This window comes from Coregonus lavaretus, assembly GCF_964263955.1.
Source record: "Coregonus lavaretus genome assembly, chromosome: 23".
Taxonomy (NCBI): Eukaryota; Metazoa; Chordata; class Actinopteri; order Salmoniformes; family Salmonidae; genus Coregonus; species Coregonus lavaretus.
The window spans coordinates 22,172,795-22,196,239 of record NC_140010.1 but is presented as its reverse complement, the minus strand read 5'-3'; the positions used below and the strand labels follow the sequence as shown (position 1 = coordinate 22,196,239).

At 48.4% G+C, this 23,445-nt stretch overlaps 1 protein-coding gene across 2 annotated transcripts in view; it reads right to left on the bottom strand.

The window, feature by feature from the left end:
* Positions 1-2,651: 2,651 nt before the first annotated feature.
* LOC311098719 (XK-related protein 4-like) overlaps positions 2,652-23,445 on the bottom strand; it is a gene marked incomplete at both ends in the record, with an annotated part of 75,039 nt that continues 54,245 nt past the window's right edge. Inside the window, 2 exons of one of the 2 annotated variants that reach the window (XM_084139257.1) lie at positions 2,652-3,610; positions 14,259-14,458. In XM_084139257.1, coding sequence (XP_083995383.1) covers positions 2,652-3,610; positions 14,259-14,458 — 1,159 coding nt within the window. The remainder of the gene's footprint in view (positions 3,611-14,258; positions 14,459-23,445) is intronic. The other variant, XM_084139256.1, reaches the window with a different exon arrangement.

Below are 23,445 nucleotides of genomic sequence, written 5' to 3'. Positions count from 1 at the left end.
TGCCATTTCGATTGAGATCGTTTTCCCCAGAACATTTTTTTTTTAACTTTAATTTTTAACATATACACTAAAACTATCTTGCAGGCCGGATTAAATGGGCTCGCGGGCCAGATCTGTAAGTTTGACACCCCTGGATTAATGAGAGAAACTGAAAAAATAAGTTGTTCTAATAAAAAAAAACATTAATGCTGCTCCACACTGAATTCAACTCAAAGTAAACAGAGCTGTGGACATCATTTTACCCAGTGCTTCTGCATGTATTACCAAAAAAACCTTTTTAGAGAGTCTCTTGAATGTGTAGCAGCATTCACTTCTGAATATTTAATGGAGTTGAGTAAAACATACCACAGAACAGAAGGGAACAGACATAACTAAGACCATTTTTGTGATGTTGCAACAACAAGGCAAATGATGTGAAAGCAAATTAAACCAAGAATTTCCCACATACTAACGGATATTTATAATTCAAATAATAAGACATTTCAACAAAAACAGTTCACCAAAAATAAATCTGAACCATTCAGTAGAGATTTAAAATCTAGCTCTAATCGAAAACAACAGGCACATCTTTCTGGACTGATCAAGAGCCTTTTCTCACTCTCACATTGAATATCATGGTTTCCTTCCCTCAATGTGCTCTGATTAATTCCACTGAAGTTTTGTGCTTGTTTTTTTCTCTCCTCCTTGTCACCCTCTTCTCTCCATAGTTCAAACGAACAAGACATAAAAAAGAAGCGCTTGTGACCTAGAACTGAAAGACAAGCTACATACATTTTGTGAAGACACCTTTTCAAGATATTTGAAGATATTTTTAGATATCACATCCACAGTCATAGTGCCTGGGGCTTAAGTCAGAGCATAAAAGGTGAAATACTTGTTGTTTCCTGCTCAAAAGACCATCTTGACACCATTGATGTTTGGTGTTGACAGCTACAATGATATCAGTGGTATACACCCTAGAATTGGTACTGATCTTGTGTTGAGTATAGGCTACAGCAGCCTGTCGCACCATAGTGCAGAAGTGCACGTCTCTAGTTCATTACACTACAATATATAGCTGCAGACAAAATGACCACTGATTGTAGCATCTACACATACCCTCCTACGCCATGCTTTATCTCTCTTACACACACACACACACACACACACACACACACACACACACACACACACACACACACACACACACACACACACACACACACACACACACACACACACACGGATGGCAATACACTTTTACATGAGTTAGGTAAAACATAAAAAAGAATGGGGCATCTATGATGACAGTACATCCTGCAGGTGCTTCAGTTATGAGAGTAGTTTGGCTGAAGTGGCTTCTCGTTTGTGTCCTATCCTCCTCTCCGTACAGAACAGGACTGTGTGGCCAAGCAGACTGATCCTTATCAGCCGTATGGACGCATGGCAGCCCAGACCAGAGCTGCACAAGGCTGGACTGTAAATAGGAGCTGCCAGGAAGTTATTCTTGGCATGCCGCCTTTTATCCAGGCGAGAAAAAAGATGAGGTTTGTCCTTCAGTCTCTCCACAATACAGGAACATTCCGGTTTTATGTGGCATATAAACAGCATGATTACCAGGTACAGTACTAAGCTTCTTCAAAGTAAATAGCAGTTCTGCCCTGCCTGAATCTACTAATATCCAGTTACTGGCAGTCACAGCCACCCGCACACTTAGTCCACAAAATCCAGTAGTTTCAGACCTTTTGGCACTAGGACAACATGGCTGATGAAATCAGATCAGAACTCATGGACCAGTACACGTGTAAAGTATGAAAGACACAACTCCCTACTCATGTCGCTAATTACATCATGGACCGTGTGTACTACTTTGTCACCTGTTTTCTTTGAATTAGAAATAACTAGAACCATCCTAAATGTGAATCAGGACCATTAGCTGACTATTTTTTATTTATTTTTGTTAATCACCACGTCCACTCTATGTATATCAGGGGATATTACTTGTATACTGTAAATGTAAAGTACATATTTGCAGATCTAAGATGGTGGTAATAGAAATTACTGTAGATATGAGATACCAAAGGTAAACATTAAGAACCAGCAATGACCCTACATTGAGTCATCAGGTACATTGGTTACATCAGGAGAATGTGTATGGTCCTCTGCTTGGTTCCACCTGGGTGGCAGAGCTCAGAAGACATTCATAACGACCTGTTATAACCTGTTACGAACCTTCATAAGGATCTGTTATGAAGGGGCATGATGTCATTCATTAGAACACTGCTTTTATTATGGTAGACTATTGGGACAAATTTTTATGTGTGTGTGCAATGGCCTTTTATCAAATAAGAGAATCCCTGACGGACATAAAATTAAAAATAATTAAACAATACAATAACGACAACATCAACCAAATAAACCCAAAAAGAGGAACTCCGTTTAGAAAAAATTAATATATCCCTCCGTCAAATCAACTAATAAGCTGTGTCTATTCTTACCCATGACAATCAACATCATGGTTCAACGCTAGTATGTATTGAAGGAGAGAGAGAGAGAGCTAATAACGTATTATTGCCACAGTCCTGCTGTAAATCCGAGTTGATGGTCATCCTTTATTATGGTTTTGCATTTCTAAGGATCCAACATCCAGGCGTCCAGGCAGCAGTGCAGGGCTACAACGTGGTCTCGTACTCCAGGCGCTCCTGAACTGTAGTGTCATCTTTGTACTGGAGTCTGGGTGGCGTGGGGGAGCAGTCGATAGCCAGGATGGCCTTGCGTATACTCCTGTCCAGTACGTGCCTCTCCCAGGCCGGATAGCGGTTCCGACACAGGTCTATTTTGATGACCGTCTCCTCGATGCGCGGGGCGCGGGAGGACGGCGTGGAGGGGGCGGTGGGTCTCACCTGAAACACGGGCATGCAGCCGTCCCTCTCAGTGTATTTGCCGTCCCTGCCAATGGTGCCGTCCCCTGAGATCAGGGGCGCACCACGGTTGGACCTCAGCGAGTTGGTGGCCCCCTCGGCGGGCAGCGTGAAGGCAGCGGTGGGGTCGTCCAGCACGAGGCTGGGCGAGCGTCCGAAGCGGGGCCCGTTGGGGTGAAAGAAGGTGTAGTACATGAGCATGAAGACGATGCCGGTGAGGAAGCTGCTGAAGATGACACAGAGGGCGGGGACGGCGAAGGCGTCAGTGGTCTGAGGGACGCGGTACAGGTACCACAGGACACTCAGAGCAGTGTTCTCCAGCAGGATCACAAAGTAGTAGATGAAGAGCCTACACCGAGTACGACCCTCCTTCACATTAAACCAGCTGAAGATGTAGATGATCCCCACAACCATGTCAAAGACAATCTCCTCCCACTTGGTGATACAGAACTCGGTCTCACAGTGGACTATCCAGAAGGTCATAATGCACCAGTGGAGGACAATGAAGATACCAAAGTAGAGCTGGAACACGGAGGCAAACAGGGCGAAGGTGATGACCCGGGCGGCGATGGTGAAGAAGTGCCAGCAGAACTGGATGATGACGGCCAGGTAGCTGATTGGCTTCTTATCATCCCGGGAGTCTCGCAGGGCTTTCTGATAGGATGCCAAGGCCCAGGCAAGAGACACCAGGGAGGCAGCCGCTGTCATTCCTATGGAGACACAGAAAGGACAAAAAAACGAATGAGACTCACAGTCATGATCACATTCACAGGTATAACATAATCAAAGAGTGTGGTAGCCTACATGGGAGTAATGTGTGGAGTTTTTCCTTCCTGTAAGTCTGCCATGATGTGACGACTCTTTAATAGATACTGTACGGGTACGTATAATGTCTCAAATGGATGAGTCACAAGAAATGTGTGAAGAAAAAATACATTTCCAGGAAGTATTTAAACGAGAACACTTTTCAAAAAGCATGTCACGTCTCCTCCCGTTGCTCCCCTCCGGCGCTCTGATTCGCCGGTCTACTGAGCCACCGGTCTGAGCGCACCACCTCGGCAACACCGGAATGGAAACCCAACGCACCCTAATCACCTCCAGCGCACCTGCACCTCATCACCACCCCTATATAGCCCTGGACTGTTCAGTGTTGTGTTGTGTGTGATTGTTAGTGTCATGTCCTCGCTCTTTATTGTTCTCTTGCTCAATGTTAAGTAAACCTTTACATTGTTGATTCCTGCGTCTGCGTCCTGCCTCTTCGTATCCTCAGTACTCGTCACAGAGCAAGGCAACACCAAACAGAACCGGGGGCCAAACAAAGTTTTTTGCACCCAAGCACATTTGGAGACAAACAACCCTTCAGGAGGAACTGCATAACATTATATATTCCTCCACTCAGTGACTCTCCGCAGCGCAATTAGCTCAATATGAAACCCATTCTTTTCCAAGCTGCCTGTAAAATACAGGGCCCACTGGTGGTGTTTAGCTCTGAAATATCTGAACTGAGGGACTTTATTGTTGCTTTGTACTCAGTAAAATCCAGTAAAGATGGCTGTGGTGTTGGCAGAGGTCTAGTGATCCCTGGCTGTATGACACTGGGTTTCTCTGAGGAGCTGGGTGCCATGGTTCAAGTGCCAAGTGCTCATGGTGCTGGAGTGATCGTCCTCTATGAAGCGTGAGAGGAGAATGGCCTCCATACCAGAGGGAGAAAACAGCCTACACATGCATGTACACACAGACGACCGCCCCGAGACGTCTTTACACACACACACACAATCCTTTGGTCTGACTAAGTGCAAGAGGCAAAGAGCACAAGTGGACGGACTGAAATTACTGCATTTTACTAGCTTTTTGTTAAATCCTATTGAATACATCTACTGTTTATTATTCCTCCGTAACCGTAACCCCCTAGGGCAGGGGTCGGCAACCCTGTTCCTGGAGTGCCACAGGTACTGCAGGATTCTGTTTCAAATATAGGCACCACACCTGACCTAATTGATCAGTTCTGTGATTGCCTAAATTCAACACACCTGGTTCAGGGTTGCCTACCCCTGCCCTAGGGATTCAAGGGAAACTCTTTAGACTACAATCTGACTGCAAACACTGAAAGTAGGAGCAATAGGAGGCTAATTGGCACCATTCAAGTTCATGCGACCCTTTAAATCACATGGAGGAGGACCACATAAATATCCTGGGATACATCCAAAATGTTACCCTATTCCCTATATCCTTCAAACTCAACTCTGGAACTCGAAGCCAGTTCCACTGCATTTTTTCATTGTTCCCCTCTAATCAGGGACTGATTTTGACCTGGGACACCAGGTGTGTGCAATTAATTATCAGGTAGAACAGAAAACCAGCAGGCTCCGGACCTCGTAGGTTAAGAGTTGAATACACCTGCATTATGTAGTGCACTACTTTTGACCAGAGCCCTATAGAGCCGCCCACTATATAGGGAATAGTGTGCCATTTGTGATCATTGATCTCTCTCTCTCTGGCGATTATACAATGGTGCTGTTGGTCCATGCATAATGAAGACAGCTTCCTATTAACACAATGAAAACTTAATTGCAACAGGTTTGTATCCAATTAAAAACTAAGGCTTGTTTTCCATCAGCCTGTTCAGAATGGGATGTCCCCATCCAGTCCACTCTCCATTTTCTTTGGGAAGCTTAATAATAAACCATGCTATTCAATCATTGTTCAAATAAGAAGTGAGGAACAGTCGTTATTACGGGGCATGACAGCTACTTACTCTTTCCTATAAAGTGAGCCAGCTAGTCCGCTCAGTAAACACACTTGCTTCATTGCTTTATTACATCCTCAAGAGCAAAGAGAGAGTGAAGCAAACTGGGAAATGAATACTGGTTGAGCTGTGCCGCATGACCCCATGTCAAGGGCTGATGTAAGTGTGGTGTGGAAGTCAGGTGCAGGACACCGAAGCTTAGTCCAACAAAGTTTACTAGTAAACCACTAGGCAAAAATACAATAAACGGCCTCAAAAACACACAGAGGCGAGCGATTACGCAAACTGTGCGTAAACTCCAAAACAACAAACAGAGCAAACACGCAGCACTAACTGACATGCGAAAAACAACACACAACCTAACCAATACAAAACAGGCAACTTATAGAACACATAATCAGACACAAACGGACACAGGTGCAATAGACAGACAAAAGCAATCAAACATAGAAACATTCAACGGTGGCAGCTAGTACTCCGGGGACGACGAACGCCGAAGCCTGCCCGAACAAGGAGGAGGAGCAGCCTCGGCGGAATCCGTGACAGTACCCCCCCCTTGACGCGCGGCTCCAGCCGTGCGCCGACCCCGGCCTCGGGGACGGCCAGGAGGACGCGGACCCGGGCGCGTGGGATGCCCACGGTGGAACTCAGTCAGGAGGGATGGATCTAGGATGTCCCTCCTAGGCACCCAGCACCGTTCCTCCGGACCGTACCCCTCCCACTCCACGAGATACTGGAGACCACTCATCCGGCGCCTCGAGTCCAAGATGGTCCGGACCCTGTACGCCGGGGCCCCCTCGATGTCCAAAGGGGGCGGAGGGGTCTCACCTATCTCATCTTCTTGGAGTGGGCCAGCTACCACCGGCCTGAGAAGAGACACATGGAACGAGGGGTTAATATTCTTGTAATCAATAGGCAGTTGTAACCTGTAACACACCTCGTTCAATCTTCTTAGGACTTTAAAGGGCCCCACAAACCGCCGACCCAGCTTCCGGCAGGGCAGGCGGAGGGGCAGGTTTCGAGTCGAGAGCCAGACTCGATCTCCCGGTGCGTATACCGGTCCCTCACTGCGGTGGGGATCGGCGCTCGCCTTTTGTCGACTGATGGCCCGCTGCAGATGGACATGTGCAGCGTCCCACGTCTCCTCCGAGCGCCGAATCCACTCATCCACCGCAGGGGCCTCGATCTGGCTCTCGTGCCATGGTGCCAGGACCGGCTGATACCCTAAAACACACTGGAAAGGTGTTAAATTGGTGGAGGAGTGGCGGAGAGAGTTCTGGGCCATCTCTGCCCAGGGGATATACCTAGACCACTCCTCCGGCCGGCCCTGGCAATAGGACCTCAGAAACCTACCCACATCCTGGTTGACTCGTTCAACCTGCCCATTGCTCTCTGGGTGGTACCCCGAGGTAAGGCTCACCGAGACCCCCAAGCGTTCCATGAACGCCCCCCAGACTCTGGAGGTGAACTGGGGACCTCGGTCAGACACAATATCCTCGGGGACCCCATAGTGCCGGAACACGTGGGTAAATAGGGCCTCAGCGGTCTGTAGGGCAGTAGGGAGACCCGGCATTGGGAGGAGACGACAGGCCTTGGAAAACCGATCCACAACGACCAAAATGGTGGTATTCCCCTGGGAGGGGGGAAGGTCGGTCACAAAATCCACCGAGAGGTGGGACCATGGTCGTTGTGGAACGGGCAGGGGATGTAACTTTCCCCTGGGCAAATGTCTAGGCGCCTTACACTGGGCGCACACCGAGCAGGAGGAGACATAAACCCTCACATCCCTAGCTAACGTTGGCCACCAGTATTTCACGCTAAGGCAGTGCACTGTCCGGCCAATACCTGGATGTCCAGAGGAGGGTGATGTATGAGCCCAATAAATAAGGCGGTCACGAACCTCGAGCGGAACGTACGTCCGCCCCACAGGACACTCGGGGGGAGTAGGGTCGGTACGCAGTGCCCGCTCGATCTCCGCATCGACCTCCCACACAACCGGAGCCACCAGACAAGACTCCGGCAGTATGGGAGTAGGCTCGATGGACCTCTCCTCTGTGTCATACCGCCGGGACAGGGCGTCTGCCTTACCGTTCTGGGACCCTGGGATGTATGTGATCTTAAAAACAAACCGGGTCAGGAACATGTTCCACCTAGCCTGACGAGGGTTCAATTTCCTAGCTGCCCGGATGTACTCCAGGTTACGGTGGTCAGTCAGAATGAGGAAAGGGTGTTGAGCCCCCTCAAGCCAATGCCTCCACACCTTTAGGGCCTGGACTACAGCCAACAGCTCCCTGTCCCCTACGTCATAATTACGCTCCGCCGAGCTGAGCTTCTTAGAGTAGAACGCACAGGGGCGGAGCTTGGGTGGCGTGCCGGACCGTTGCGACAGGATTGCCCCAATACCGGCCTCGGATGCGTCTACCTCAACTTGAAATGGTAAAGCGGGGTCCGGATGCGCCAGCACCGGAGCCGAAGTGAACAGGTTCTTCAGTCTAACAAATGCCCTGTCCGCTTCAGCTGACCACTGCAAACGCACCGGACCACCCTTTAGCAGGGACGTAATGGGAGCTGCCACCTGTCCAAAGCCCCGGATAAACCTCCGGTAGTAATTAGCAAAACCCAAAAACTGCTGCACCTCTTTTACAGTGGTTGGAGTTTGCCAATTACGCACGGCCGACACACGGTCAACCTCTATCTTCACACCAGACGCGGACAATCGATAACCCAAAAAGGAGATGGACTCCTGGAAAAACAGGCATTTCTCTGCCTTAACATACAAGTCATGCTCCAACAGCCTCCTCAATACTCGGCGCACCAGGGCTACATGCTCGGCTCGGGTAGAAGAGTACACTAGGATGTCGTCAATGTATACTACCACACCCTGCCCATGCATGTCCCGGAAAATCTCGTCAACAAAGGATTGGAAGACTGAAGGAGCATTCATTAACCCGTATGGCATGACGAGATACTCGTAATGACCCGAGGTGGTGCTAAATGCTGTTTTCCATTCATCCCCCTCCCTAATGCGCACCAGATTGTACACGCTCCTGAGATCCAACTTTGTGAAGAACCGCGCTCCGCGTAATGACTCCGTCATAGTCGCAATCAGAGGCAGAGGGTAACTGTACTTAACCGTGATCTGATTGAGACTACGGTAATCAATACACGGGCGCAAACCCCCGTCCTTCTTCTTCACAAAGAAGAAACTCGAGGAAACCGGGGAAGTGGAGGACCGGATGTATCCCTGTGCCAAGGACTCGGCTATGTAAGTCTCCATAGCCGCTGTCTCTTCTTGAGACAGGGGATACACACGGCTCCGCGGAAGTGCCGCTCCTGTTTGGAGATCTATCGCACAATCCCCCTGTCTATGAGGTGGTAGCCGTGTTGCCCTAGTTTTGCTGAACACAAGTGCTAAATCCTCATATTCAGGGGGAATGCGCATTGCGGGCACTTGGTTCGGACTCTCCACCGAGGTCGCCCCTAAGGAAACACCTAGACATTTCCCTACACACTGGGCAGACCACTCCATAAGAGCCCTCTGTTGCCACGCAATGGTAGGATCATGGGCGCCTAACCAGGGAAGCCCCAGCACCACGGGATACGCAGGAGAGTCGATCAGATAAAACTGAATGATCTCCTCATGACCCCCCTGCGTCGTCATCTTAAGTGGTGCTGTGACTTCTCTGATCAACCCCGACCCCAGCGGCCGGCTGTCTAGGGCATGAACAGGAAAAGGGACTTCTACCGGCCGAAGGGGAATTCCTAGCCTATAACAAAATTCACGATCAACAAAATTCCCAGCTGCGCCTGAATCTACTAGCGCCTTATGCTGGGAATGAGGTGCCACCTGTGGAAATCTCACAGGTATACTCATGTGACCAACAGAGAGCTCTGGGTAAGTGGGGCGCCTACTCACCTGAAATGACTCCCCGGTGCGTGACCTGTTGTCCCCTCTCCCAGGAGACCCTCCCCAGCACCTAGCCGCAGTGTGTCCTCCACGGCCACAGTTGGTGCAGGGGACGAACCCCCTCGGGTTCTCTCTCCTCCTCTCCCTAGCGCCAGCACCCCCGAGCTCCATGGGAATCGGCTCGGAGGTGCTGGAGGGTGGAATGGACGACCCCCACTCGGGACGTCCGCGGGTAGCCAGCAGGGTGTCGAGACGGATGGAAATGTCCACCAACTGGTCGAAGGATAGGTTGGTGTCCCTGCAGGCCAGCTCACGACGAACGTCCTCTCGTAGGCTACACCGGTAATGGTCGATGAGGGCCCTCTCATTCCACCCCGCATCCGCCGCTAGAGTCCGGAACTCCAGGGCGAACTCCTGTGCACTCCTCTTCCCCTGTCGGAGGTGGAACAGACGCTCCCCCGCCGCCTTCCCCTCAGGTGGATGATCGAACACAGCCCTGAAGCGGCGGGAGAACTCCGCGTAGGTGATGGTAGCGGCGTCTATTCCCCTCCATTCGGCGTTGGCCCACTCCAACGCCTTGCCGGATAGACAGGAGATGAGGGCGGAGACGCTCTCGTATCCCGAGGGCACCGGGTGTATGGTGGCCAGGTATAGTTCCACCTGCAGGAGGAACCCCTGACACCCGGCTGCAGAACCATCATATGCCCTCGGGAGCGAGAGCCGAATGCCACTGGGTTCCGGTGCTGGGAGAGGAGGACTGGCCGATGGTGATGGTAAGGTGTGCGAAGGCGTGGGCACCTCTCCCGTAACCAACCGGCGTAGAGTGTTGGACACCTCGTTCATGGCGGCCCCAAGTTGCCGGATCATGGTGTCTTGGTCGCTGATCCGATCCTCCAGCGACTTGGGTGCCGCCGCTGCTCCTGCTGACACCATAATGGTGTGTTGTTCTGTCAAGGGCTGATGTAAGTGTGGTGTGGAAGTCAGGCGCAGGACACCGAAGCTTAGTCGAACAAAGTTTACTAGTAAACCACTAGGCAAAAATACAATAAACGGCCTCAAAAACACACAGAGGCGAGCGATTACGCAAACTGTGCGTAAACTCCAAAACAACAAACAGAGCAAACACGCAGCACTAACTGACATGCGAAAAACAACACACAACCTAACCAATACAAAACAGGCAACTTATAGAACACATAATCAGACACAAACGGACACAGGTGCAATAGACAGACAAAAGCAATCAAACATAGAAACATTCAACGGTGGCAGCTAGTACTCCGGGGACGACGAACGCCGAAGCCTGCCCGAACAAGGAGGAGGAGCAGCCTCGGCGGAATCCGTGACACCCCAGTTTATCCAATAGTCTAGCGGCCTGGCTGTGTGGACTAGTTCTTGATCAACCTGTGAGCATATTGTGACTTTAAAGGTTATAATAGATCAGATCACATTTAAATGGAGATGATTGCTATTTATTTCAACGCAGCTCCCTTGGCTCCTCTTACAATAAAGAGTTACACAGAGAGATCTGGCAACAAGCTGTGCTCTGTCTGGTGGTAGAGCTGTCCTGGATATCTCCATTTCAGTTTTACCAGAGATGGCTTTGGTTTTACTCCAGAAAGTAAGAGAAAACATGATGATGGGGCACAAAACGAAATCCATCCTTCTAGACTGCAGACTGCTGTGGGAAGAGACTTGTCTGTCTAATCTAGATCCTGGATTATGATGTGACTGGCTGCTATGGACATTTTTGTCCATGTAGCAACAACCTCATACATAATCAATTAATTATCCTGGAACTGGATAAATAAATCCAGCTTCAAAAGTTTAAAATGAAAGCCATCCAAACACCCTTTCAAATGTAAATGAAGAGTTTAGATGATAGAGCAAATATAGGACAGCTTCAATGTACATACATATCAAAGAATCAATATTTTATTTACAGCCTCGCTCAAAACTCTTTGCCTCCTTGTGGATGGATATGTATATAGAGCCAATGTCAATCCTGTCACCTCACTCAAGGAGCCTTACAGTACAGCAAAGTGTTACCCAATTACCCTTTCTGTAGATACCCTTTGTGTAATGTCTCCCAAATAGTCACTATGGGCTTAAGTGTAACTACAGTATATGCATTACTTATCTCCCTGTTCCTGGCCTTTAACACCCAGGACCATTACAGTCAATTGCATTTTGTTATCAGACATTAACATATGGCTGACTCCTGTGCTTTCTAATTAATTTCACTTCAAAGTCAAACCGAGTCAGTTTGTTAAGAGAGATGTCCGCTCTCTCTTTTTCAGGATGTCAGAACTGAATGGCGTGATGTATAAAGTAGGAACATGACAGAAAATCATTGCGTTCTTCCACTTCTGTCTACACTAAAACGTGCTATCTAGAACCTAAAAGGGTTCTTCAGTTGTTCCCATAGGAGAGCCCTTTGAAAAACTAGTTTTGGTTCCAGGTAAAACCCTTTCCACAACCAAAAGGCTTCTACTTGAAACCAAAAAGGGTTCTACCTGGAACCAAAACTAGTTTTTCAAAGGGCTATCCTATGGGGACAGCTGAAGAACCCTTTTAGGTTCTAGATAACACGTTTTTGTGTAGACAGAAATGGAAGAACACAATGATTTTCTGTCATGTTCCTACTTTTCTCTAAAGTAGACAACTGTCTGTCTGTGTCTGTCTGTCTGTCTCCTGTTTGTATGTCTATCAATAATATAGCTATGCCTTTAAGCAGATGCTTTTTTATCAACTGTATCTATCTACTATATTGATAGGCCTATCTATTTATATGTGTGTATTTGTTTGTCATTGATTAATGACAGTCTTTAACCCAGTTAGATGCAGGCCAGGCCATTAGGTGTTGGGACGTGATGAAAGGGTTTAATGACTACTGTGTGGAGTGGGATGATTAACAGGCTGAGGCCAGGAGTGGCAGGGGACTGGGAGGGGGATGCGATTCTTATTCTGGAGCTAGGCCCTGCGTGCGTGTGTTTGTGCGCGTTTAGTTTAGTGCATGTGTGTGGGTGTGTGCCTGCGGAAGGAAGCAAAGCCCTTCCTCTGCCCTTCCTCTGCCCTCACACACACACACACACACACGTGCAGCACATCTCGAGGAGGAGGAGGAGGAGGAGGAGGAGGAGAGGGAAGCCAGAGCCAGAGGAACCTGCCGGGCTGCCACAGTCCAGCAGCGTGCTGCCTGGCTACTGGGCAGTGTGATTTGACTGGTTATGTAATGCTCCTTACTCTCCTCCTGCTCACAGAAGCCTTAGTAATTTGGGAAAGGGGGCGGGCTGGGGACCAAGGAGGGGCAGGGTTATGTAAACCACAGCAGCATCACTGCAGCACTGGGGCTGCAATGTCCCAAATGGTACCCTATTCCCTATGTAGTGCACTACCTTTAACCAGACTAGTGCACTATGTTATAGGGAATTGGGGGACATTTTGGACAACAAAGGTTATGGCCAAAAGTACTATACAGGATACTATATAGTATAAGCACTATATAGGGAATTTGTTTTAATTTCAGACATAGCCTGTGTGGAAATACCTGCTTCAGCAGCAGCAGCAGGGTCATTACTGTTGACAGCACTGAGAAATGGATATTGTGGAAATAAAACGTTCATGAGTGTCTGCTTCCTGGTACACTGTACAGCTAAGCTTTTTCAGTGTATGAGTGGTTTTCTCCTCATAGACTCATGCCTTTGGCATTGTCACTGTGTTACTGACAGTTTCTCTCACTGGTTCGTCACTGCTTTTATAAAAAGGCACTATATGGTTTTCTCACTGCAAGCAACAGAGCTGGATAACTAACTCTCTGGATAACTCTCTCAGTGATACTTTGAGTGAGTGAGTGAGAGAGAGAGAGAGAGAGAGATGTGAATGTCTGTGGCCATGGCCGCATGATCAAAATAACACCTTTCTTAACCTCAGGGATCTATTGTTTTCTCTCCCTCTCAAGCTCATCACAGATTTTTCCAAACCCCTCTCCCCTCCTCTCCCCTCCTCTAACGTCAGAGGCCCAATTTTCTTTAGCACAGCAGAAAGAGCATTAGTGCCTCTTAAGTGCAGTAAAGACTCTCCTTCCCGCGGCTCAGCACAGAAGAAGAGAAGGTAGAGCAAAGCAAGCCTGTGGAGTTGTGGGGACTATGGACAAGGGGAAGACTTGTGGTAGTGTTTAAGCCCACAGCAGGCCTGGAAGCCCTCCACTGGCCTACATGTGGCCAGCCTTCCTGCCCCTGTGCGTGCGTTTGCTTGGGTGTGTGTGTGTGCGTTTACAAGTGCGAGGCATGCGAGGTGTGCGAGGTGTGCGTGTGAAAGCATAATTAAACATGATTCATTGCCCCGGAGAGAGGACCACACTCTTTCTGAGCTCAACATGACATTAAGCCTGCATTTCCAAGAGCAGACTTTACATTGATGTGCTTTTGTTTACACTAACAAATAAGTGTTCCACACAGGCCTGGCCTACAATAGAACACTTGGGTGGTGGTGTTCTTTTAAACCGTGGTATCCCTACCAGGAAAACCTTAACAGTGCAATGTGACTGATTTACAACAGACAGAGACAATGAATGGGAATAGTGGGGGATGGAGAGAGTATGTGAAAGTGTGGTTTCAGAAAGTACGTTGGATGGCCTGTGTATTTACAGTATGTGTATAGTGGCAGACAGATGGGATGAGAGGGAGAGTTGTAATACCAGTACCTTGGACAGCCTGCAGTTTGTGGGTCTGGATGATGATGCAGAGCTGCAGGACCAGCTGAGGAGCGCTCTCCAGGAAGGTGGCCAGGAGGTGCAGCATGCTGACGTCAGCAAACTCATACACCATCCTCCAGTAGAACCTCCAGCGGTCATGGTCCCCACTGCGCCGGCTCCGGATGCCCAGGTAGATGGCGTGGAAATACCTGGAACAAAAGGAAACAATACATCCATAAGTCAAATTACAGGACACCTAGCGACCTTGTCAAGAAGTTTGGATCTCTTGGCGTATCAGCTAATGTGCTACCCCTTGACTTCCCCACAGTATGACCCCCTTTGGTCATGCATGCATATAGAGAGTCATATCATATTTGTGTTTATATGTGCCACTCAAATGCTTTCCATCCATTTTCATATTATAATCCTATCTAGAATGAATTTCACCAAGTCTAACTTCTAAAAGTGGGTCTTACAGCTCCTATCCAACAGACTGCATTCAGCAGTAAGAGAGTTTCTGATGTTGTGTTGTGTTATCCTGTGTTAGGTATGCCTAAGGATGCACATGGATTTGATGTGAATTATGTAGTGCTATTGCAGTTGATTCTGTGAATACAGACATAGTGTGGCTAGAAACAATAAACACAGAGAAAGTGATGTCAAGGTTACATAACTTCAGCTTGGTATTGTAGCTAGAATAATGATTATGATACATTTAAGAAATAAGGCCCGAGGGGGTGTGGTATATGGCCAATATACCACAGTTAAGGGCTGTTCTTAGGCACTAAGCAACGCGGAGTACCTGGACAAAGTCATTAGCAGTGGTATATTGGCCATATACCATAAACCCCGGAGGTGCCTTATTGCTATTATAAACTGGTTATCAACGTAATTAGAGCAGTAACAAATACATGTTTTGTCATACCCGTGATATACCACGGCTGTCAGCCAATCAGCATTCAGGGCTCGAACCACCCAGTTTATAAGTACATTTAACCTGTCATTGCAAATTAATTAATAAATAAAGACCAATTGTTTTCTAAAAGTGGAGTTAATTGTTACACAGTGAGAATGTCTCAAGTGACACTAAAGTTGAGTTAACCTTAGCATTGGCAGAAACAGCTATACACTTGCTTGTTCTAGGCAGAGTTCCAAATGGCACCCTATTCCTTTTATAGTCCACTACTACCCATAGGGCTCTGGTCAAATGTAGTGCACTATATAAGGAATATGGTGCCATTTGGGACGCAGAACCTTAGAGTGGATGGAACATCACTTTTAAGCTGCTAGCTATTTCCAGCTAATTACCTACATCTATATTTACAATGCTAATCTAACCATTTAAACATAAAGGCTTGAAAGAGCTTGTTTCTCGAACATACACTTTTACTGCCAGAGAGAGAGATGCTCAGAATTAAGATGAGGCTAGCTATTGACTACAGCTCCACCAATCTATTAAATCCTCACACACACAAAAATGATATGCTCCACTGGTAGTCTGGGCAACCGTCCAAACATAACCCCCCAGAATCTACCGGCTCACCCCGGGGCTATTTGACTACAGCACTGTACACTGCTTCTACTATTCCATTACATGAGAACATGTTCAGCGGAGGCCAACTTGGTGACCAATTAGTGTCTGTGTTTTGGTGCCTCTATAATTTTTGTAGCTCTCTACATTAAGAGCACTGATATTAAACTAATTTTGTCACAAATAACCACATACAAGTGCCGCATCTGTAAAGTTAATGTGGAAATGATCAAACTGCAGTTGGATGTTTTCACAAAACTGCTGCTTTCAAGCTTAGTGTAGGTGTAAGCTTTGACCGTTAATACTTTCCGTAAGTGCCTCATTAAATGTGGATTATATGCAACACCATTTTGAATGGACGGAGGTTGAACACTTATATTTTGTTTATAAATTTGTACTGATCACAGCATCTCATCTGTGATTGTACCACATTTATATTTCCCTAGCAGAAATATTACTAAATCTGAACAGTCAGTGTTGCACATTTAAGTGATATGAATTCAAGTTTCTTGAGATTAGTTAAACTTTCTATGACTCTGTGCATGCCTTCAAGTCCCCAGAGTCAGCTAGTGATTACTATGGTAACTGCACTTCAGAGGTTTCTAAGAATCCCATTTCTGCTTTAAAACAGAACACAGTAGACATGATGCTTATGAAATTCTGACTTTGGTTACTGTCATTGCTAAAGGTCTAATGACTGAATATGGCCCTAATGAAACGTTACCAGACTGTGAATTGATACACAGACTGATCCAACTCCTGTTTTTCCAGGATGCAGCTACTGTAGGGCCCTGAATTAGTCTCCAACAGAGGCCCTGCCTACTGGCACCTGAGTTGTATTAATTTGGCACCAAACGAAGAAAGAAAAGGACTGGAACAGGGAGCAACTTCCTGAACTTGTCCAATAAGAACCGCTTGTTTTCTGTTTCAATTGATAAACGCTTTTAAATGTTTTGCTACGGTGCACCCTGCCAGCCCTGCCCCAGCATCAGTTATTCCCCAGCACCAGTCCTCCACCAGCACCAGCCCTGCCCCAGCACCAGCCCTGCCGCTGCGATGCCAGATGCCCCATTCCCAGGGTGTGTCTGGGGGCCTCACACAGACAGATTATACCCCTGACCCACCCAGGCACCCAGCCAACATACTCACGCTCACAGGCAACAGAGAGGTGAACCAACAATGACCTGCACTTAATGGGCCAAGCAATCCATGTCAGCCCCTTGTATTATGACATGAATGCACTTCAAACCCAAATGCTTAGTCTCAGTCTTCAGCTACCATAAATCTTTGTTTTTAACGGTTGTAGTACTGAGTCAAAATATTCCCATGTATGGTGTTTGAGTTTTTGCTTGTAAGCAGGAATCAGGAGGATAGAGTTATGGTCAGATTTGACAAATGGAGGGCGAGGGAGAGCTTTATATGCATTTCCGTGTGACGTAAAGTTTTTTCGCCTGGTGACATGCTGGTTGAAATTAGGCAAGACATTAAAATCACCGGCCACTAGGAGCGTCGCCTCGAGATGAAGATTTTCTAGTTTGCTTATGGCCCTATACAGCTCGTTGAGTGCGGTTTTAGTGCCAGCATCGGTTTGTGGTTAAATAGACAGCTACGAAAAATAAATAATATGGTCTGCAGCATATCATGAGGTATTCTAACTACAATGATGTAAGTTAAATGATTATATTTCACTACTAAGCGTCACATCATTCTTCACAACGAAACTACAGTATTTTATAATATCTAAACTCATGACACCAAGCGTACCCATGATGAGTTATCATCAAACCCAGACATATGCATATTGAGTGCTGCTTTGTCTTTCTCAATATGCTGAGGCGAAACATTTTCTGAATCTGGGAAAATGCATCACTCCTCTTAGTGACATCATGCTAGTCATTTCCTCCATTGATTTGAGAATGAGGAAGGTCTCCTTTTAGGAAGCCACTCATCATAACCCCTGGCCTGTACTACTGTACAGTAAGGACAGTCAAATTATGATGATGGAATCAGTACTTGCTTTGGGTTCTCTCTAATTGAAGCACCCCATCAAAATATATAGTGTTGTGTTATAAATAAGCTATAATACAAGTGGTCCAACCATTGCTTTAGGTACAAGCCAAGCATCTAACTTCCTTTGTCCTTTAGACAAATATTTTATAGAATAACTAAAAAGCTTCTTCCACAAACGTTCTTATTACAGAGATGTATGGAGAAGAGAACTGTGTCATACAGAATTATTACAACCCTCCGTTACTCTTGCATTTATGCCTCTAATTTGCATTAAGTGTGTTCTAGAAGTGCCAGGATAAATGTTCATTTGGAATCCTGATCTATTTTTAGATGAGTCGAATCTTGCACGGAAATATAGATATATTTTACAGAGTAATTTACTGAATAGTATATTTGGGTCAAACGAAGCGGCTTCTGATATGGTAATTGTGATACGTGATTTGAAGGAGTCAGGCGCAGGAGGTTAAATCACAATATACAGAGTTTATTCCGTAACCAGTCCAGTGCGCAAAACAGGCGCACTGGAACAAACATGCACACAGGGAAAAATACCCCGGCAATACAAAATACTGAGCTCAACCGAGCTACTAATCCTCACAATAAACAATCACCCACAAGGACAAGGGGGCAGAGGGAACACTTAAACACGTACTAATGAGGGGAATATGAACCAGGTGTGTGTAATTGACAAGACAAGACAAATGGAATGATGAGATATGGAGCGGCAGTGTCTAGAAGGCCGGTGACGACGAACGCCGAAGCCTGCCCGACGCCTCGAATCCAGGATGGAACGGACAGAGTATGCTGGGGCCCCCTCGATGTCCAGAGGAGGCGGAGGGACCTCCCGCACCACAGACTCCTGGAGCGGACCAGCCACCACCGGCCTGAGGAGAGACACATGGAACGAGGGGTTCATACGGTAATCATGGGGGAGTAATAACCTATAGGTAACCTCGTTGATTCTCCTCAGGACTTTGAACGGCCCCACAAACCGCGGGCTCAGCTTCCGGCCGGGCAGGCGGAGGGGCAGATTCCGGGTCGAGAGCCAGACCCGATCACCCGGTACGGAAAACGGGGCCTCACTGCGGTGGCGGTCAGCATTGACCTTCTGATGACGCACGGCGCGTTGGAGGTGGACAGCGTCCCACATCTCCTCTGCACACCGAAACCAGTCATCCACCGCAGGAGCCTCGGTCTGGCTCTGGTGCCACGGTGCCAGAACCGTTTGGTAACCTAAAACACATTGGAATGGTATTAGGTTAGTGGAGGAGTCACAGAGAGAGTTCTGGGCATATTCGGCCCATGGCAAGAACACCGACCACTCCCCCGGCCGGTCCTGGCAGTAGGACCGCAGGAACCTACCCACATCCTGATTTACTCGTTCCACCTGCCCATTAGACTCGGGTTGGAAACCAGAGGTCAGGCTGACCGAGACCCCCAGACGTTCCATGAACACCTTCCAGACCTTGGATGTGAACTGGGGACCCCGGTCAGACACTATATCCTCTGGTACCCCGTAGTGCCGGAAGACGTGTGTAAACAGGGCCTCCACAGTTTGCAGGGCCGTGGGGAGACCGGGCAGAGGAAGGAGGCGGCAGGCCTTGGAAAAGCGGTCCACAGCGACAAGGATGGTGGTGTTACCTTGGGAGAGGGGAAGATCGGTAAGGAAATCAACACTCAGGTGAGACCATGGTTGTTGTGGAACTGCTAAAGGTTGTAACTTACCCGCTGGGAGGTGCCTAGGTGCCTTACTCTGGGTGCACACAGAGCAGGAGGAGACATACACCCTCACGTCCTTATCCAAGGTAGGCCACCAGTACTTTCCGGTCAGACAGCGCACTGTACGACCGATACCTGGGTGACGTGTGTGCCCAGTAGATCAGACGGTCATGGATAAGAGCAGGCACGTACTGCAGCCCAGCTGGACACTGAGGTGGAGATGGCTCTGTGCGTAAATCCTGCTCTATATCCACGTCCATACTACCGGCGCCACAATGCAGGAGGCCGGGAGTATGGGGGTGTTGTCTCTGGGCCTCTCCTCTGTGTCATACAGCCGTGACAATGCGTCTGCCTTCACATTCTTCGTACCCGGGATGTATGACAGTGTGAAATCAAACCGGGTGAAGAATATGGCCCACCTGGCCTGGTGAGGATTCAGCCTCCTCGCTGCCCGGATGTACTCCAGGTTACGGTGGTCTGTCCAGACGAGAAAAGGGTGTTTCACCCCTTCGAGCCAATGCCTCCACAAGGTCAGGGCTCGGACAACAGCCAACAGCTCCCGATCACCAACGTTGTAGTTCTGCTCCGACGGGCTTAGCTTCTTAGAGAAGAAGGCACAGGGGCGGAGCTTGGGTGGCATGCCCGAGCGTTGATATAGGACAACACCTATCCCTACCTCGGACACATCCACCTCCACTACGAACGGTAGTGATGGATCGGGGTGGGCCAGTACCGGGGCTGAGGTGAACAGACCCCTCAGGTTACTGAAGGCCCTGTCAGCCTCAGCAGACCAGCGGAGCCGGGACGGCCCACCCTTCAACAGAGATGTAATGGGAGCTGCGACCTTGCCAAAGCCCCGGATAAACCTCAGATAGTAGTTGGCGAAACCAATAAAGCGCTGCACCTCCTTAACCGTTGTTGGAGTCGGCCAATTACGCACGGCTGAAATGCGATCTACCTCCATCTCCACACCTGAGGTGGTAATGCGGTATCCGAGGAAGGAGACGGACTGCTGGAAAAACAGACACTTTTCTGCCTTGGCATTTTCCAACAGTCGGGCCAGCACTTTGCGAACCAGGGACACATGCTCGGCGCGTGTAGTGGAATACACCAGAATGTCATCGATGTAGACCACTGCACCGCGACCAAGTATGTCCCGAAACACCTCGTTCACAAAGGACTGGAAGACGGATGGAGCATTCATCAAACCGTAGTGCATCACCAGGTATTCATAATGCCCTGTGGTTGTGCTGAAAGCTGTCTTCCACTCATCCCCCTCCCGGACACGCACCAGGTTGTCCGCACTCCGGAGATCTAATTTGGTGAAGAAGCGCGCCCCATGCATTGACTCGATCACTGAAGGAATGAGGGGGAGAGGATAACTAAATCGTATCTTCTCCTTGTTCAGTGATCGAGAAACAATGCAAGGGCGCAGACCACCGTCTTTCTTCTTCACAAAAAATAAACTTGAGGAGGCGGGTGAAGTGGAGGGACGTATGAACCCCTGGCGCAGGGACTCGGTGACGTATGTTTCCATAGCCTCCGTTTCAGCCTGTGACAGGGGATACACATGACTCCTGGGAGGTACAGCATCTACCCGGAGGTTTATCGCGCAATCCCCCGCCCGATGAGGTGGTAACTTGGTCGCCTGCGTTTTGGAAAACGCGTGTGCCAAATCGAGGTATTAGGGGGGTAATGCGCACGGTGGAGGTACTGTCTGGACTTTCCACCGTGGTTGCACCAACGGAAACACAGAGACACCTACCCTGACACTCTCATGACCACCCCGTGAGAACCCTCTTCGGCCATGAGAGTGCTAACCAAGGGATACCTAGTACCACAGGGAAAGCAGGAGACTCAATAATAAAAAACGTGACTTGCTCGCAATGAGTCTTGTAGGTAACAATGGTGATTGGTGCAGTAACTTCCCTAACAAACCCGGACCCTAATGGTCGACTGTCAAGTGCTCTGATGGGGAGTGGAATGGATAGGGGAACCAATGAAATTCCTAGACTGTGTGAGAATGCCCTGTCCATAAAATTCCCAGCTGCGCCTGAATCGACTAGCGCCTTACACTGGGGAACTACAATGTGATCAGGAAAGTGGATGGGTAGGGTACAGTGCGCAGCAGAGGGCTCTGAACAAGTGTGGGTGTTCGATACCTGGGGTGATGCGAGTGCCCTGCCTGCCGCCTCCAGACCCAAAAGAACGCTGACGACATCGTGCGGTGTAATGTCCCTTCGTGCCACCAGAGTGACACTGGCGCTGTTGTCCTCCACTCTCTTGGATCGCGTCTCCACCCAGCTCCATCAGCTCGTGATCCGAGTCGGCCGGGGTTGGAACGGGCAGACCCCCTCCAGGATGTCCTCTGGCCGCCAGCAGGTTGTCCAAATGGATGGCCATGTCCACCCGTTGAGTGAAGGATGGTGTCCCGGCAGGCTAGCTCCCTTCGGACGTCCTCCCGCAGATGGCACCGGAAGTGGTCGATAAGGGCCCGCTCGTTCCACCCGGACCCAGCTGCTAGAGTCCGAAACTCCAAGGCGAAGTCCTGCGCAGTCCTCATCCCCTGCCTCAGGTGAACCAGCCGCTCGCCCGCCTCTCGACCTTCGGACGGGTTATCGAAGACAGCCCGAAAGAGGTGAGCGAACTCCCCGTAGTTGTCCAATGCGGCTCCTCCTTCCCGTGCCACGACTCCAGGCATGCGCTCCTCTCCCGCTGACTCCATTTGTGGTGGGTGATTCTGTTTTTACATTTTTACATTCTGTGATGCGTGATTTGAAGGAGTCAGGCGCAGGAGGGTAAATCACAGTATACAGAGTTTATTCCGTAATCCAGCGTAACCAGTCCAGTGCGCAAAACAGGCGCACTGGAACAAACATGCACTCTGGGAAAAATACCCCGGCAATACAAAATACTGAGCTCAACCAAGCTACTAATCCTCACAATAAACAATCACCCACAAGAACAAGGGGGCAGAGGGAACACTTAAACACGTACTAATGATGGGAATATGAACCAGGTGTGTGTAATTGACAAGACAAGACAAATGGAATGATGAGATATGGAGCGGCAGTGGCTAGAAGGCCCGTGACGACGAACGCCGAAGCCTGCCCCGAACAAGGAGGGAAGGCAGCTTCAGAGGAAGTCGTGACAGTAATGGTTAACTAATTAGACTCAGAGAGAGACGATATGATGAGGAAATGTTAAATAGGAGCCTATGATGTACATTAATTGAAATGATTAGCTATATATTAGTCCTCTGCAGATACATTAGACTTTAGTAGAACAATGTCTGGCATGGAAGCTCTACAAAATCTATATGCATGCATGATAGTGGTAAAGTATTATGCAAACTACAAGAATTCTTCCCTCCTGCCCTGTCAATGATCCAATGACCTATTCATGATTGATCAATCAAAACAGGATTACTTCAAATCTCTTACTGGTGTGTGTGCTAGTCAAGGTCCAGGTCTGCATTAGAGAGTCTCATTGGGATCTTCCTACCTGACCTTCTCACTGAATGGGCTCCAGGCCCTGAACAGCATAATGATGCACCCCACCCCATCCCATCCCCTTAACACTGCCATGAAGACAGAAAGGTCACTAGCCCTCCTCGCTCACTCACTGCTCCTCCACATTGTCAAGGCTAAATCAGAGATAATCTCGACAAATTACGTCTCACATGTTCTCTCTTGATGACAAACAAAGCTAATCTTCCAGGTTGATCCAGGATACTACCATGATGAAATACTGTGCAATACCATAGAAGCCAATAGTACTGCAGTACTGAATTAGTGGACATCAGTAGGACAATTTGTTTGCTTACGACCCATTTCCTTTGAAAACATCTCCCTCTCATGGTAACTAACTACCTATTTCATATCATCCCCAGCATCAAGCCCCCCAGTATGCGAAACACTGGTTGTGGCTGGATAA